The sequence below is a fragment of the Anopheles aquasalis genome, chromosome 3, assembly GCF_943734665.1.
Source record: "Anopheles aquasalis chromosome 3, idAnoAquaMG_Q_19, whole genome shotgun sequence".
NCBI lineage: Eukaryota > Metazoa > Arthropoda > Insecta > Diptera > Culicidae > Anopheles > Anopheles aquasalis.
The window spans coordinates 34,442,107-34,459,688 of NC_064878.1; the positions used below are offsets into that span (position 1 = coordinate 34,442,107).

General features: G+C 39.6%; 2 protein-coding genes across 5 annotated transcripts; both read right to left on the reverse strand.

Moving 5' to 3' along the window:
- Positions 1-3,327: 3,327 nt before the first annotated feature.
- On the reverse strand, positions 3,328-10,364 carry LOC126575845 (plexin domain-containing protein 2). Of its 4 annotated transcripts, none has more exons than XM_050236812.1 (9): positions 10,270-10,364; positions 9,480-9,588; positions 8,649-9,259; positions 5,602-5,794; positions 5,320-5,538; positions 5,093-5,247; positions 4,954-5,026; positions 4,480-4,871; positions 3,328-3,552 (listed from the first exon to the last, which is right to left on the reverse strand). In XM_050236812.1, the coding sequence occupies exons 2-9, from the start codon at positions 9,559-9,561 to the stop codon at positions 3,484-3,486; spliced, it is 1,794 nt and encodes a 597-aa protein (XP_050092769.1). In that variant the 5' UTR covers positions 9,562-9,588; positions 10,270-10,364; the 3' UTR covers positions 3,328-3,483. The 4 variants fall into 4 exon arrangements, with proteins under 4 accessions (XP_050092769.1, XP_050092767.1, XP_050092770.1 ...); XM_050236810.1 differs by lacking the exon at positions 10,270-10,364 and adding an exon at positions 10,095-10,177; XM_050236813.1 differs by lacking the exon at positions 10,270-10,364 and adding an exon at positions 10,095-10,161 and having other exon boundaries at positions 9,480-9,584.
- A 5,026-nt stretch (positions 10,365-15,390) lies between these two features.
- On the reverse strand, positions 15,391-17,195 carry LOC126575864 (charged multivesicular body protein 7). Its single transcript, XM_050236851.1, has 3 exons — positions 16,941-17,195; positions 16,419-16,877; positions 15,391-16,358 (listed from the first exon to the last, which is right to left on the reverse strand). The coding sequence occupies exons 2-3, from the start codon at positions 16,854-16,856 to the stop codon at positions 15,501-15,503; spliced, it is 1,296 nt and encodes a 431-aa protein (XP_050092808.1). The 5' UTR covers positions 16,857-16,877; positions 16,941-17,195; the 3' UTR covers positions 15,391-15,500.
- Between the last annotated feature and the right edge of the window lie 387 nt (positions 17,196-17,582).

A 17,582-nucleotide genomic window follows, 5' to 3' on the forward strand; every position in this document is an offset into this window, starting at 1 on the left:
AAAAAAAATTGGAATTGATGCTGCTACTGGTGCTGGTGGTTGTAGTCGCGGGTGCTGTCTCCGTAGTTGCGCCCGGCAACGGTGGTATACCCGCCCGGCGCCCGGCATCGGTGGTTCTGTGCAACAATCCGCTCACGAAGGAAGCGAAGCTAACGGCCGCCCAGCAGATTGTGCCCGAGTGGAAGGATTACGATGCCGTGATCAGGCGGTTCAGACGAAGGCAGACGCCGGGTGACCGGAAGCGACGGAGAAAATGTTAAGCACTCCGCTCTCACCAGCACTTCCGCCGGTGTTTCCACTATCTGCCGTTCCGACGATCGAATTAAACGAATCCCAAATCCGCCACCGGCACCATCCTTTTCATCGCCTAACAAATCGACACCCGACATTCCCGGTTTCTTCGTCACGCGTAGTTTCAGCCAGTACGAACAAAACGAACTGATGATGAACCCACCCGAGTACTTTCCGGAGTGTGCACCGTATTAGGCCCATTCGCACTCGTAATGTCGTAGATGTCGGCGCTCTTGCCATGGCGTAGCTTCAGAATCCATGCACCTGAATTTGCCTTCAACTGGAAGTAGCGCAGATTTGTCATTACGATCGTATCGACGATGATCGGACGATCCTCGGTACCGAGCGTGATCCGGTAGCACTGTCGAAGCAGTGTCCCTCGAGGAGCAGCTTTCGAGCTCTTACTCTGAGTGTACCGGACCATTAATCTCGGATAGCTTGATGTTGTCCAGGCCTTACACTGAACGGACCACTTCGACGAACCAATTTTCAGGGACCTGCAAACAGGTGTACATTAATACTCTTGTACCGGTTGAACAGAATCCGCTTCAGGTACTTACGTTTAAACTCTGTGTCAACAGGGGATTCGCCGGAAGGCCGATAAACTTCGCGATCGGACCAGCCAACCGGCCATCGTTTGTGAAGTGCAATTCTGGATGGAAAACGAATCGCTAAAACCTTCACATGGGAGGATGTTAATAGCGAATGAACGGATTAGAAAGGAATAGGTTACGTACGTTTTAACCGGCATATCGCTGTGCTTGTCGATCGCACAGAAGATCTTCATCTGACAGTTCACGACATCCCGTAGCAGCATTCTACAATATCGAAGAATGTCTGGTCGGCCTCTTTCGGTGCAAGCTATACTACGATGTGGCTCTCCTGCACATCGGTCCGTGTAGCGGAATGGATACGAGCTTCATGATCGTGTCGCTCGTCATTGCGGGAGTATCGAAGTTATTCGTCAACGAGGCTTGCTTCAATCCGGCGCGTATCTTTTCCGTGTACTGCAACCCATTGTAGCTGTCCAAAAGTATTCTTCCGCTTCGAACGCACCCAGCAACCGTTCATTGGCCATGATCGTACTGACGGAAGCACACAGCTTCAGCACTCGCTGGCAATATACGCGCAACATTTTCAGATGCATCTGAGTCCCGAACAAAATGCCGAGCACGGAATCGGAAACAGTAACGGTAGCAAGATCGGTACCAGGTTTAGCGGCTTCCAGAGATCGTACGTTGCATCGGCCGCGAGTGTATTTATGCTGGCCCGAACCAGTGCATTTAGATCTTTTTTTCAGTTCCGATCGAGCCGCATCGCTACCATCGACGTTGGGCACAAAAGCCACTCTTAAATTGGATGTCGATTTCTAAGGAAAAGAGAAACAACGTTAGGAAGTACGACCCAACAAAAGTACAAAGCTATAAAAGCGACCACACCATCGTTTTCCGCTTTTAGAGGTTAAACCACTTTCGTTACCTTTGAGGACGGTGACTCTTCCTCTACCTGATCGGTGTCGCTCGTTAGTTGCGCCTTGAGTGCCCGCTCAGCTTCGTCCAGATTGATGCTTTTCTCGTCGTCTCGCGACGCTTCTTCTCCTTGCGCTTGGGGGATTCGTCCTTGATCTGTTTCTTTTCCGTTAGATCACAGCTCTTACCGATCGGAACCGATGGTTCTAGTTTCACACTGCCAACACCACCATACAGTTGCTGTTGCCGCTGATCTACAGTTGCATTTCCTCTACCAATAACGACCACTGCCGTCATCCCAACGATTCCGGTCGCGATGAGCTCAGCAGAAGCATCCGTCACAATGGCCGGCCGGTCAGGCAGTACGTTAGCAATTTCATTGCTGCTGGTAGTTGCTCACTTCTGTAACACCGGTCCCTCATCCTTGTGATTAGCTGGTGCTGTTCGTCCGCTTAGACACAAATCATCGCGCATCATCGACTCATCGTCCGTATCCGTGTCCGAGTGGATACGGAACGAACGGGATACCTTACGGAATGGGCACTCCGGGAGTTACGGGGACTGTTCGCCTTCCCGCGATGGTGATGTAAAGCTGCTACTGCTACACCTCCTACACCTTCACTACTCTCGTCGTCACACAAATCAATCGATTGATTACGATAGAACAACACCCATGGTGATGATTGGCAGTACTTACGGCGTCATCAGATCTTAGCGTGCTGCGGTTCTACAAGCCTCTTGCACTTTCTGAGTTTTCTTTTCCAACGGGGACGCTGACGAGAGTGTAGTTTGATCTTGTACCTCACGGAAATGTTAAAATGATAAGAATATCACTCTTTTTACTGCGATTTACTTTTCACAATCACATAGCTCACTACGATCAACAGGAACGATCGTGTTGTTTGTTGAATGACCTTTCGGTATGGTGAATAGCTGGTGAGACCGTTTCTACACACAGCCAAAATTTGGCGGCTAAAGTCAAAAAAAGAGAACTTCATTTTTCCAACATTTTGGAAAAAATAATGGCAGATGGAGACAAATTTACATCTACGGTACGGCCTACACTGGAGCGCAGCATTATGTGTCTGCCGATCAGCTTAAAGCATATTACATTTTTAAAAAAGCTGTTTGCAGGTGTGTTAAAGTTATTTCGCGATGATTCTGTAGTTTTTCTGAAGTTCTTCTTTTCAAGCGTCCCTACACACACCATTATTTTTTTTATATGGAGCTTTTGACTTTTGCCGACAATTTTGACTTTAGCCGCAAAATTTTGGCTGTGTGTAGAAACGGTCTGACAGTTGGTGAATAGGTGGTGAATAGGCGTGCCAGGTGGTGAAAATGCTTGCCATAAATTTTAGCAAAGTTCACGTTCAAATGGCGATTTTGAAGCTTCAACCGCCGAAACGAATACGATGGGAGCTATCTCGTACGCTGGCCTCCGATTTGCCTCCGACGTGCACCAGGATCGCCACATAGGTGTCGATGCAAAAGCTCGTGGCTCCTTGGGATATTATACCCTAATTTAGGTTTTTAAATTATCTGTGGAAAAGAGAAACACAACAAATCGTTCGGGAGCAGATGGACCGTATTACCAAATTTACTTGTGAAAAATTACAATTGAGGATATATGGACTACACAGCGACAAGATCACAAATGGAAACTTAAGGTGCTGGAGAGTTGGACGGACACCAGAGTTAAAAGCTCCCAGTATAGCTTTCTAACTCACATGTGGATTGTTGCGGCAGTATATCGGGCCTCTCCTCGTCGCCAAGACCACTTGTTAGGACGATACTATGAAAAAATAAAGAAATATTCATAAGTACCAATAAAATATACCATTTAAAAAAATATTGCTTTATTCTACTAAGAACCAGGCCCCCGTACATATCCCTTTTCAGGCAACCCAGGGTGCAATAAAATTTACCCCAAATCCAGGGGCAGACGAAGCGTAAACTCTAGCGTAAACTCAGAATGTAATGCCAAAAAGTTTACGCTTCATGTGGCAGGCATAATCGCATTAAAGTTTATACCGAAACGTCAACTGCAATTACATTCGGGTACCTGCAATTAAATCATGCAATTACATTAAATTACATGTGTTTTTGACCACATAAAACATAAATCGAAGACTTATCTCGTCGATCTTATCTGATTTCTGAACATCTTTTTATATATTTGAAAATGTTGTTGCTGTATATTAGCGCTTGTAGAACATTCAACTCTTCATATCGCTACGCTTCATGTTGGTGCAGAGTTTACGCGTGCTTTTACACTCAGTTTTACGCACCGCGGGCCTACAATCTTTTTGAAATAAGCATAATCTTTTTGGCATTATACTCTGAGTTTATACGAGAGTTTACGCTTCATGTATCCCCGGCTTATAGGTCCGCGGAGCGTGAAACCGAGCGCAAAAGAAAGCGTAAACCAAGCATTAACATGGAACGTAGCGATATGAAGAAAAGAAAGTTCTACAATCGCTAATACAGGACCAACATCTTAAGATATTGGAAAAGATTTTAAGAAATCAACTTATCTATTCGATTTATGATTTCTGCGGCCAAAAACCAACTTTTGTCGTTTCAGTATAAACTTTTTCGCGTTTATGCCTGCCACACGAAGCGTACACTTTTTGGCCTTTCATGCTGAGTTAACGCTTCGCCAGGCTTAAAATTAAAGATTTGAATATTTAATCATTCTTGAATTTATAGTGATACTCACCCTTATCAGGAGCTGTCCACTCTTTGTGTGCGGGTTTCGATAAGCGTAAACTATCCAAGCGATACAAGCAAAGCATATCACAATGAAAATCAACATCGACACCAACAGGTTACTGTTCGAAGAGGTGTGATGCGGCTCGGAATGATATGCGCGCACTCTAGTAACACTGTTATTTTTGTCTATTGTCATTTCCGTGCTAATATTTCTAGAGGATTCTGTCAAAAGCTGTGTAGTTGTAGTTACAGTATGTGAAGGTAATTTACGATAGTCGTTCGTCACATTATGCATATCCGATATGTGGGTCGTTATTTCAATAGGCTCGCCAAAATTATTTCCTTTCTGCCCTATGGCCGGGCATTGTGTTTCATCAGAAATGATCGTTTTGTCGCATCCTGTAACAGTTAACGAAAAACTTATCAGAAAATATATTTATAGCAAAAACAGCATTTTTTGTAAAAAAACATCATTGTTTACCCTTCTGTATCCAATCTTGACGCTTTCGATCGGTTCCAGTGGAACAACGATTAATGGTTGGACACCAGAGACACTAATAAAAAACACATAAAATGTAATCATCAAAAAGGTTATAATCGTTTTTCTGTTATGCATATACCTTAAAATCTGCTCCAACGTGCAAAATACAGGAGCCACAGTCATTGAACGAAAAGCAAGTCGGAAGCGCCGTAAGCGTAATAATGGTTCCATTTCGAACTTCGGATTGACCAAAGTTGACTCTATGGTATTCGTAAATTGTTTTTTGCTTTGTACCTTAGAAAATGATTAACAGCTTCAAAACATAGTTCTTGTATTATACATAATTTTATCAGAAAATATACTTACGTATGATCGTTTTGTCAATTATGTATGCATCGGAAAGTCCAATTTTTACTGGATGCTTGGTTGACGGGTTATCGATTATTTGTTGAATATCGATCGGAATTTTTTTGTATGCAAACACTATATCACCAGACTTATTCAACATTACACTAAATGTGAACGAGCCGTTATTAGGACGGTCTTGCAAAAAAACATTCTCCCATACTACAGTAAATGATTGCCCTATATAGATTTATAATGTTTAAAATGAAGAATTACATATTTTTAAAATTCAAAAGCACATACCATCGTCACTATACTTAACAAACGAACTATCCGATAAGGCCGTATCAAAATTTGCCATTAATGGAGCAATATATTGAGTAGAGGCTAACCAAGAATGAACGTAGTCTCCAGTATATAAGAATCCACCACTTGCAATGGTAATATTTCGTATGGGAAATCCATAGTATGGAAAATCGAAAGATAGAAGCATTGTCTGAAAGTGCAAGCAGAAAGTGATGTGAATGAACTACACTATGTTTCATAATGATAGCCTCACCCTATCTTTCCGATCTCGCGCACGATTTATGCGCTACGAATATAATTAACAATACTGTAAATTTTTTTTTTCATTAAAAGACGTATGCGGTTTGAATTTTGACGATATTTTAAAACTTGCGGGTAAGGGAGCCAAAAAAACAAAAATGAGAAGTTTCGTAATGATAGCCTCATGCTATATAAAGATAAAATTAAGATGGAAAACAATCCATTAAGCTATCAATATTATTTTATTTGCAATCAGTAACCCCTCCGTTACTATTAATTGCCTGGAAATTCGGGTTGGCATGCTTTCAGCGAGCATGAAAAATGTTGCAGTGCGCAAGGATCGCCAGGTACTCTTATTAGCTACTTCCAGCTGCTCTATGGTGTCAAATTGCCTACCATTCCCGAAAACATCACGAACTAACATCCGCCAAACATTCTCCATCGGATTTAAGTCCGGAGAAATCGCTGGCCAGGACATCACATTGATGTTTGTATACTTTAAGTAGACAAGTGTCGCCGTGACGGCGTTATCTTGTTCAAAAAACGATTTTTTCACGATGGTTTTGCTTCTTTTAATGAAAAAAAGGAAATTTACAGTATTGTTAATTATATTCGTAGCGCTTTATTCGTGCGCGAGATCGGAAAAATAGGCCTCACCCTAATTATTTATTTATCTATCATTATGAAACATAGTGTATCGATGGGCTCTGAACTTGAATAAAAAATAAAAAGCATCATGAATAATTACAAACAGCCTCCACTACCATATTTGTACTTACGTGTATAAGTGTACCAATATGAAATGAGCTTTTACGCATTAATGTGTCAAACTAGAATGTTTGGTGTAAGCGCTTCATAATTCAATTTTTTGTTGTTGTTTGGACATCTGTTAATCATACCTCATGCGCAGAAAACCATTAAACAGACAGATTGAGTTTGGCATCTTGATAAAAATGGCCATTTTTGTTCCAAAAAATGACGAAATGCGGGAAGAATTAATCTTTTGCTTACATTTGAAGAAAACTGCTGCGGATTCGCATCGAATGCTTGTCAAAAAAATCAGAATCACATTGAATAATGAAAAAAATCATGGGTTAGTGCTGAGCAACGACCAACACCAAGTGCAAAATCAGACCACTTTGTGAAGAAGACAATGCTGTGTGTATAATGGGACCAGACACGACACCACGAACTGCTAAAACCTAATGAAACAGTTAACAAAGATCGATACCGACAGCAAATAATCAGTTTTAATCAAGCATTGATCGAGAATCGACCGGAATGGGCGTCATGACATGAGAAGGTATTTTTGCAACTTGACAATGCTCCAGCTCATCGAGCAAAAAATTCAGGATTTCGCAAAGGAACTTGGTTCGGAGCTGCTATCCCCCCGGCAGTATTCACTAGACTTGGAACTTTCCGATTATCATTTATTTTCATCCATTACACACGCGTTGGCTGAGCAGTACCTCAAGTTCTATGAGGAGGCGAAAATTTGAGTCTCTGACTGGTTTTGGTCAGCAGATCAAAATTTTTTGGACTACCTCCCCACAAACTACATGAAAGATAGATGAAATGTGTCTCCAACCATGGACAGTACTTTGAATCAAATATGATTTACCGTTCCATTAAAAAGAATGTTTTCACGTTCACCCAAAACGGCTCATTTCATATTGGAACACTTGGTATATATAAATGTATATATTAGGTTGGAGCTTAAGTATTTTCGTATTTTGGCAATAGCTGTGTTTGGAGTCGTCTATCTCCACCGTTATCAATCACATTATGTCATATTATACCTGGTTGTTTTAAGGGACATTTGATGTATCTTTTAATCAAAACAAACCAGAATTTGGAGAAGTGGGCAAAAAGTTATACCTGTTCAAAGATGTGTGAAAATAGTGAAGAAATTCGCTATATTTTAAAATTTTTCTATAAAAAAGGGAAAAATGCCACGCAAGCCACCAACGAAGTTTTTGAAGATTACGGAGACGATGCTGTATCAAATCACGAGGCACAACGATGATTCGCTCGCTTCCGTTCTGAAACTTTTGATGTGAAAGATACACCTCGCTCTGGTGGACCTATCGTTGCTAAAGTGAATGAAATTATTGAAAGGATAGACCAGGATCGTCACATAAGCAGCCGAGGCATCGTTGATGAACTAAACATTCACCATAAAACGGTTTTGAACCATTTAAAAACGGGTGGCTACAAAAAAAGCTCGATGTTTGGATACCGCATGAATTGTCCGTTAACAATTTGTTGGACCGAATTAACCAGACCCTGCCATCCCTGCCATTAACCACCATCGGATTACCACTTGTTTCGTTCTATGCAAAACTTCCATGGTGGCTGAAAGAGAAGCATGTGAAAACTTCGAGTCACAGTTTTTTAACGATAAACCACGAAGTTTAAGCCACTAAAAGAATTATTTCTTTAGCTTAAAAATGGCGAAAGGTGGTTAACCAAAATGGATCAAAATGCTCGAAACTAAAAATGTATCCCTGTAATGAAGTTTTGCTAAAAATACGAAAAGACTTATTACCTAACCTCTCTCTCCCTCTCTCTCTCTCTCTCTCTCTCTCTCTCTCTCTCTCTCTCTCTCTCTCTCTCTCTCTCTCTCTCTCTCTCTCTCTCTCTCTCTCTCTATATATATATATATATATATATATATATATATATATATATATATATAGCTATATATATATATATATATATATATATGTGTATGAATGTTATACGGCAGTGTGTGCGCGCGTGTGTGTGTGTGTGTGTGCGAGCGAGTGAATGTCCATACTAACCGTTGCTCGACGGTGCGAATTTGACAACAGCTTATTTACTGTAAGATTTGAAGCATGCTTTTCCCAGAATTCGTCACTTATCTTGCGCTCGTTCGCCCACGAACTCTTATAATACAGATGATTATCTTCGAATGATTTTGTAATGTTGTGCTCCTTTAAAGTGCTATTCATTTCTGCCTCGGAGGGCTCCGGCGAATCGAAGTCGATGGACTCACTTATTTTGTCATTACCAGTTGAGTCGAGAGTTTTTGTAAGGTTCTTATTTACTGTACTTTCGTTGTTCGTTCGAGGAACATTTGTTTGTTCATTCCCTTGCATCGGAGTTCCTCTGGTAGTAGTAGTGGTTACAGAAGGAACATCCCCTTTGCGTTGTTCGGCTTCAAACTGAATATTATCGGCCACACTGCTCAAACGGGCTGTCAGTTTTTTTCCGTTGAGGTTCTCATTTTGTAATTTTAACTTGGTATGACTCATCTTATTCTGATTTAAGGGCACTACTGAACGAGATATAGGGTTTGAATCAGCAAAATTATCAGTTATCTTAAACGAGGACTCCGTGTCAATTGTACTGCTCATTCCAGCTAAATCGTTCGGTAAATATTTCCTCGGTTCTATAAAATAAAAAGAACACATTATACCATACATAAAAGAAAAAAATGAAACCCATTTAATTTGATCCAATAATTCATAAAACTGTAGTATATTATTATTCATAATATATATTATTATACATGATAATATATTCATATAATATAATTTCATGATAACAGTTCATAATAATGATAATAATTTATTAATCATAGTAATATTTTTAAAATTAAAGTTTCTTACCTTTGAAACAAACACCATTTGGGATATGATGTGAAAATGCGATTAGTAAAAGACATAACTTCACACTAGGGGCATCCATCATCTTTTTAAGCGGCCTTTTTTAACCTAGCTGCATTCAACGTACCATGAAGAATAAACAAGAAAATAGTCTTCAATTAATATTCTCGATGTTTGAAATCAAATAGATTCGCGATTTAGACAACTTGCGTTAAATACGTTGCCTTTAGAATTAAAGGCAAGATTAAGAAATTTTCCACCAATTCAGTAATAGTCTAAAGTTTCTGCCCTCGGAATTAACATTAAAAAACCGCTCTAGAATTGAAGTGTAGCGAATCACTGCTAAGTTTCCATTGCTGCTATACCCAATTAATGCTACACCGAAAGGAAAGATATTTAACACTTTAAAATAAACCATCACAATAAAAGTAAAAAAAAACATTTTTTTTGGCTTGGAAAATACGATCACAATTTTGCTTAGACTGACGTCACAGACCAGTTGATCAGTTCGATGCTTTCACGAATTTGCTGTTAACGGATTTAAGAAACTCCACTCATCGATATTGATAGAACCGGCTTAGCTTTATTGATTAAACGGTCAGAAATTGGAAATTTAACCTTTTAGAAATAATCGATTTGTTCGAGAATTTGGGATCGAGATCGATCTGCGCATTCCACACAACCCCAAGGTAATTGTCGTAACCAACGCTGAACTGAACAATGAACAATTTGGGGTGCTTATGATGAAAATGTGTCAATTAAACAGGTGAAGTCATCAATAAAACATTCTTACATGTTCAGGAAACAATTTCTAACCAAAATCATGGAAAAACTAAGGAAAAACAGCGGAAAATCATGGGAACCTGGCCGTATAAACGGGCCTTTTGCTGCATGGGCAAATCTTACCAACATACAGAGTATGTTATGGTAAAAACCCTGTTGACAGACTTTTTGTCAAGCAGTCGATTTTTTTCTTTCGAGTACATGCTATCTCTTTCACTCCTACGGTTTGTTTTGATGCTGTCTCACCATTCACTCGATCGCTCACGAGCGCTGTGTGTTCGGATACGGCCCCGTGCGCGTGTGTTTGTGTAAGGGCACAGCGAACGAAAGAGGAAAATTTCTGCTAAGGCCTGGATCCAACATCGCGTCAGTAGAAAACGATACGCAAGAGGCAAGATATGCAGCGATCGTGCATCCGAAAATTTTGAAGAAAAAAGCTAGTTTTGCTGTGAATTTGTATCATTCGTTTGTGTTACGGAGCATCTAAACCCGTGGACATTGTTTGTGTGCATGTGCGACAACGAAAAATGGTAAGAAATTGAAAAATATTTTGTTGATCAAATCTGATCATGATCAATCATGTTGTCTTTTTTCGGCAGCGTCCTGGCATCAATCAGCGTCGGACAGGCAGCGAAGCAGAGGAGTGTTGTGCGAAGTGTTGTGTTTTGTGATGTGTTTTGCGAGGCAGAGTGTCCGATTCAAAGGTGGAAATAAAATTGGTGAAAATGAAATTACGCTTTTGCGTGCTTCATATTGATCCGAAATATCTTAGGGGGCGGGGCTACTGGGCACAGGGGTACGGTAGGATGGCACACACACCATCGCAAAAATGCGTCGAAAATGGCACCAATACATGCGCAAAAGCCCTGTAAACAGCAGCAAGATTTCTATCCTGTTAGCGTCCTGTTGGCGTCCTGTTAGTCTCTTAACAGGACAATTTGAGTGGCGGTGAGCGATTTCTGTCACACGGGAATGTACATCTGCCCCCGGACGATTTTCTTTGTTTCTTTTTTCCACAGGACAATGACATAAAAAAACTAAATTAAGGTATTAGACAGTTTCTACACACAGCCAAAATTTGGCGGCTAAAGTCAAAAAAAGAGAACTTCATTTTTCCAACATTTTGGAAAAAATAATGGCAGATGGAGACAAATTTACATCTACGGTACGGCCTACACTGGAGTGCAGCATTATGTGTCTGCCGATCAGCTTAAAGCATATTATATTTTTAAAAAAGCTGTTTGCAGGTGTGTTAAAGTTATTTCGCGATGATTCTGTAGTTTTTCTGAAGTTCTTCTTTTCAAGCGTCCCTACACACACCATTATTTTTTTTATATGGAGCTTTTGACTTTTGCCGACAATTTTGACTTTAGCCGCCAAATTTTGGCTGTGTGTAGAAACTGTCTTAGGAAGGAGTAGGGGGTGAGAAACACTTCTAAAATTATAACCAAATCTTGAATGTTGAAATTGACCCCACTCCCACATCCTTAATAGCTTAATTTTCGCTTTAAAGCAGTGTCCCTGTGGCAAAGATAACTAGGACAGGTCTTCCGGGGCAGATTTACAATTTTACCGCCAACAGCATTTAAGCCAGGGATAAGCCGGGGATACATGAAGCGTAAACTCTGGTATAAACTCAGAGTGTAAAACCGGCGATACATGAAGCGTAAACTCAAGCGTAAACTCAGAATGTAAAGCCGGGGATACATGAAGCGTAAACTCTCGTATAAACTCAGAGTGTAATGCCAAAAAGTTTACATTTGCCGTTTACACGGTGTAAAAAAGATTATAGGTCCACGGAGCATAAATCCTAGCGTAAACGCTGTTTGCAAGCGATTTGCCTCACTATATTTCCTGTTTGTGGTTTGCATTAATAGTGAGTGATCATTACTAGCGTTTTTAATCTTTTTTTTCTGAAAAAAGATCCTATTTTCCTCACAAAAGTCGATAAAAGTTCAGTGTAATTCGGATTACACGTCTCAACCCGGTCATGTAAACATGTTCAAGTGTAAATAAATTTTAAGGCCGGAATACACGAAGCGTAAACTCTCGTATAAACTCAGAATGTAATGCCAAAAAGTTTACATTTGCCGTTTACACGGTGTAAAAAAGGTTAAGGCCGGAATACACGAAGCGTAAACTCTCGTATAAACTCAGAATGTAATGCCAAAAAGTTTACATTTGCCGTTTACACGATGGAAAAGAGATTATAAGTCCACGGAGCATAAATCCTAGCGTAAACGCTGTTTGCAAGCGATTTGCCCCACTACATTTCCTGTTCGTGGTTTGCATTAATAGTGAGTGTTCATTACTAGCGTTTTTAATCTTTTTCTTTGGAAAAAAGATTCTATTTTTCTCACAAAAGTCGATTAAAGTTCAGTGTAATTCGGATTACGCGTCTCAACCCGGTCATGTAAACATGTTCAAGTGTAAATTAATTTTATATTTACGCTTGAGTTTACGCTTCATGTATCGCCGGCTTAATACTTTTTCCGAATAAAAAGATTAAAAACGCTAGTAATGAACACTCACTATTAATGCAAACCACAAACAGGAAATGTAGTGGGGCAAATCGCTTGCAAACAGCGTTTACGCTAGGATTTATGCTCCGTGGACCTATAATCTATTTACACCGTGTAAACGGCAAATGTAAACTTTTTGGCATTACATTCTGAGTTTATACGAGAGTTTACGCTTCGTGTATTCCGGCCTTAACCTTTTTTACACCGTGTAAACGGCAAATGTAAACTTTTTGGCATTACATTCTGAGTTTATACGAGAGTTTACGCTTCGTGTATTCCGGCCTTAAAATTTATTTACACTTGAACATGTTTACATGACCGGGTTGAGACGTGTAATCCGAATTACACTGAACTTTTATCGACTTTTGTGAGGAAAATAGGATCTTTTTTCAGAAAAAAAAGATTAAAAACGCTAGTAATGATCACTCACTATTAATGCAAACCACAATCAGGAAATATAGTAAGGCAAATAGCTTGCAAACAGCGTTTATGGATTTATGCTCCGTGGACCTATAATCTTTTTTACACCGTGTAAACGGCAAATGTAAACTTTTTGGCATTACACTCTGAGTTTACGCTTGAGTTTACGCTTCATGTATCGCCGGCTTAATGCCAAAAAGATTATACTTATGTCAAAAAGATTATAGGCCCGCGGAGCTTAAATCCGAGCGTAAAAGCAAGCGTAAACACAGCACCACCATGAAGCGTAGCGTTATGATGAATTGAATGTTCTACAATCGCTAATATACAGTAAAAACATCTTTAAATATAAAAAAGATGTTCAGAAATCAACTTATCTCGTCGATTTATGTTTTTTGTGGCCAAAAACACATGTAATTGATGTAATAGCATAGTGTAATTGCAGGTGCCCGAATGTAATTGCATTGGACGTTTCGGTATAAACTTTTATGCGATTATGCCTGCCACACGAAGCGTAAACTTTTTGGCATTACATTCTGAGTTTATACGAGAGTTTACGCTTCGTGTATTCCTGCCTTTACACTCTGAGTTTATACGAAAGTTTACGCTTCATGTATCCCCGGCTTTCAATTACATATATTTAAGTAAAGTTGTGTTCAAAATAATAGCAGCGGGTGGTTCAAAAGCTAAAAAGTAACATAAAATGATAATTCATGCATCGATTCGAAATCTGTTTGTTGTCTATGCAAAAAGGAACAAAAAATAAACAAGAATGCATAGTTTACTTTTTAAAATCAGCCCATTATTAAGGGCATTTTTAAAATAACTGAACAAGTAGCTGTTCAAAAAAATAGCAGCGCTTCATCATTCCTAGTATTTTCACTCGAGAATATCAAATTTGAAAAGAAAAAAAGGTTCCGTGGTACTGGTATTGCTTTTTCCACATCAATACTTTGTAGAATAGCCTTTATTCTTAACTACAGAGGCGCATCGCTTAGGCATAGAGCTCCCAAGTCTTTGACATCGAGAGACAGGGATTGCAACCTACGTTTTACGAATTACTGACCAAAACTCTTCCATTTTCATCGGCTTTGCTTCCGAAACAGCACATTTGAAATCTACCGATAGATTGAGATCAGGAGACGGTGCTGGCCATTCCATAACCTCGATGTTCTTCGGCTGAATCCACGCTTTTACGCGTTTACTAGTATGTTTAGGATCATTATCCTGTTGAAATAATAATTTTAATGGCATTTCGTCTTCAGCATAAGGAAGCATGACCTAGACAAGGATTCTGGTGTATGCATGATGGTCTATGATGCCTGGTATACGATAAAATGGCCAGGCAATATAGGAGGAAAAACATCCCCATACTATTATATTGGCCTCCTCATGTTTCAATGTCCTTACCGTATACTGTGGTCGGTATTCTGTGGCAAATGGATGTCTTACGTACTAATAACGGTATTTTGATCCAAACAACTACTTTGGACACATCAGATCACAAAACATTGCGTCATTTTTCCTTGGACCAGTCGACGTGGATTTTTGCAAACTTAAAACGGTTTGCAACATTTCGATTCGTCAACAAGGGTACTTTACGGGGACTTCGTGCCTACAGATTAGCTTCTATAAATCGTCGCCTGACTGTTACTGTGCTCGCAGACAAGTCCAATGCAACCCTAATCCTGTTGGAAATGATTGCTGGATCTCTCCTCGATATGTTCATTATCTTTCGGTCAGCTTTCTAAGACGTGCATAGCTTCCGGCCACGAGTTTCTGCCTTCCCTTGCCATTTAAAAGCATTTCAGATCATTTTGGACGAGCACCCCAGTATGCCTTGAATCTCCCTGTATGTTTTACCTTCGTTTTTCATTTTTTTAAATTAAATTCCGAGTCTCTGCAGAACAATGCTTTCCGTGTCCCATTTTTCTGCTGTATAAACAACAAAGACTTGCTTTTTCATTCTTCTTTTTGTTTTTTAAACACTTACCGATTATAACTGCGAAAGTAGCTTAGAATCGCCCAGCGCTGCTATTATTTTGAACAGTGAAAAACAGGCGTTGCAACAGTTTATCGCAAAAATATCAACAAATAATGATATTGTTGGTGCAAGTAGTATGGCTATCTTATCAGTGATCCCGCCACTACACACCCATATGATCGATTGATAAAATAGACAACGCATATTTGAATAATTATCATTCTTTTATAGGAGGATTGAGCGCTGCTATTATTTTGAACACAACTGTATTTTTATAAAGCTAGAATATCATCTTTTGCATTAAAGAAAATCAGATTAGTTTGTAAGTGGGCTATGTAGACCACTGTTATTCACTTGGAGATCTTCGAGTCTTTTTAGAATTTCTGCATCTAAATCATTTGTTTGATTTGCGGGTGTTAGATCCTGTGAGTCCTTTGCTATGCATAAATTATTTTCTTTGAATGCTATATCAATAAGACTTCCTAACTCCTGTTCAAGATCTAGATCGTCACTATCATCGACAGTCACTGTAGCGATCATGTTTTGTATTTCTTTGTTTTCTTCCAAAACATCTCTCATTTCCATCAAAGTATTTTCTACAGTATGAATGTTTAACCCCGAGTCGGCGAATGTCTTCTTTAAAGTGATTGATCCTAGCTTAAAAGCTTCTAGTATGCCTATGTTTTGCTGCGTTTCGTGGATTCTGCTGAGAAGCTGTTGTAAATTCTCTAAGGAATTGATTTTGCTTTGTATGCTATTTTCTAGCAAATGTTTTTTTTTTAATAGACTTTTTGCTGATTGCTTGTGTCCTTCTTGGATATGGGTACGTATCTGCTCCATAATGTTAGCGATAGCTTGCTCTGTTTTGCTGATGTTCTGGTTTAGATCTAGTTCACTTTGTTCTAGTTCATATATGCATCGTTCTATATAAGAAATTGAGTGTACTTCTACCGTTGGTTGGGCTAACTTGATAACCTCATGGGTCTGGTTTCCCCTTACAATATTTCCTATTGTTAGACGACGAGCATTTTCGAGTAATTTCAACGCAGGTCGAATCCCTTCTTCGATTATATTAGTCGATTGCACGACTATTTTCACTAATTTAGTATAGTTGATCAATTTATCGAACAACCCATCACATTCAATGGTTCGTTGAATCATTTGGCCGTGTTGCTAAAAAAAAACAAATAGCTTGAAATTAAATGGAGTCATTCACATACATTGGGGGCATACCTCTGCAACAGTTTGTACCACAAATTCTTCTGATTCAGAAATACCTATCATTCTACGACGAACTCTTTCGAAAGTCCATTTCATTCCCCACCCTGAAGACGTTGCTGGTTCCAAAAACTGATCTTTAGGTAACAGTTCACCATTCTTCAGCATCTGATCGAATACTGTTATCAGGCATTGTGGCGCAATACTTTTACGTCGGAAAGCATCTTTCAGATGGATCAAGGACACTACCGAAGATCCTTGAAATAAGCAATAGGTTGTTACCAGGTCCTTCCAAAATCTCAGTTTGTTGTCGTAACTTTCGGGATTAATGGTTCTGGATCGAAAGTCTGCTAACAAAAAGCCCATCCGTATGTCATCAGACCAACAGATGGGGAGGAAAGATGAATCGCGCTCACGATTCGATGTGCCGCAAGAATCACTGTTTTCTGCCATTTCCGGTTTCTCCACACGATTCTGAAATACGAATAGTTTTGTGTCATCTTTGAGTGGCTTGCCGAAAAAAATGGAATTAATCACCAAATGAAATAGTGTCCAAATCGTAAGCAGATATGAAGGTACGGTCAAAGTGAATAAAAGAACAGGTGAAATAGCATCCCGAATAACATCGCTCGAAAATTAGAAAAATGAATGAAAGAAACTGACAGTTGTAGATGGCTGACAGCGGTATATCTGCCATCGGACCCAAACCCAGTGTGCAGTGAGAAAGTTTTCTCAGACAGTTTCTACACACAGCCAAAATTTGGCGGCTAAAGTCAAAATTGTCGGCAAAAGTCAAACGCTCCATATAAAAAAAATAATGGTGAGTGTAGGGACGCTTGAAAAGAAGAACTTCAGAAAAACTACAGAATCATCGCGAAATAACTTTAACACACCTGCAAACAGCTTTTTTAAAAATATAATATGCTTTAAGCTGATCGGCAGACACATAATGCTGCACTCCAGTGTAGGCCGTACCGTAGATGTAAATTTGTCTCCATCTGCCATTATTTTTTCCAAAATGTTGGAAAAATGATGTTCTCTTTTTTTGACTTTAGCCGCCAAATTTTTGGCTGTGTGTAGAAACTGTCAAATGTTGGAAAAATGAAGTTCTCTTTTTTTGACTTTAGCCGCCAAATTTTGGCTGTGTGTAGAAACTGTCTCAGGCCGTTTCTACACACA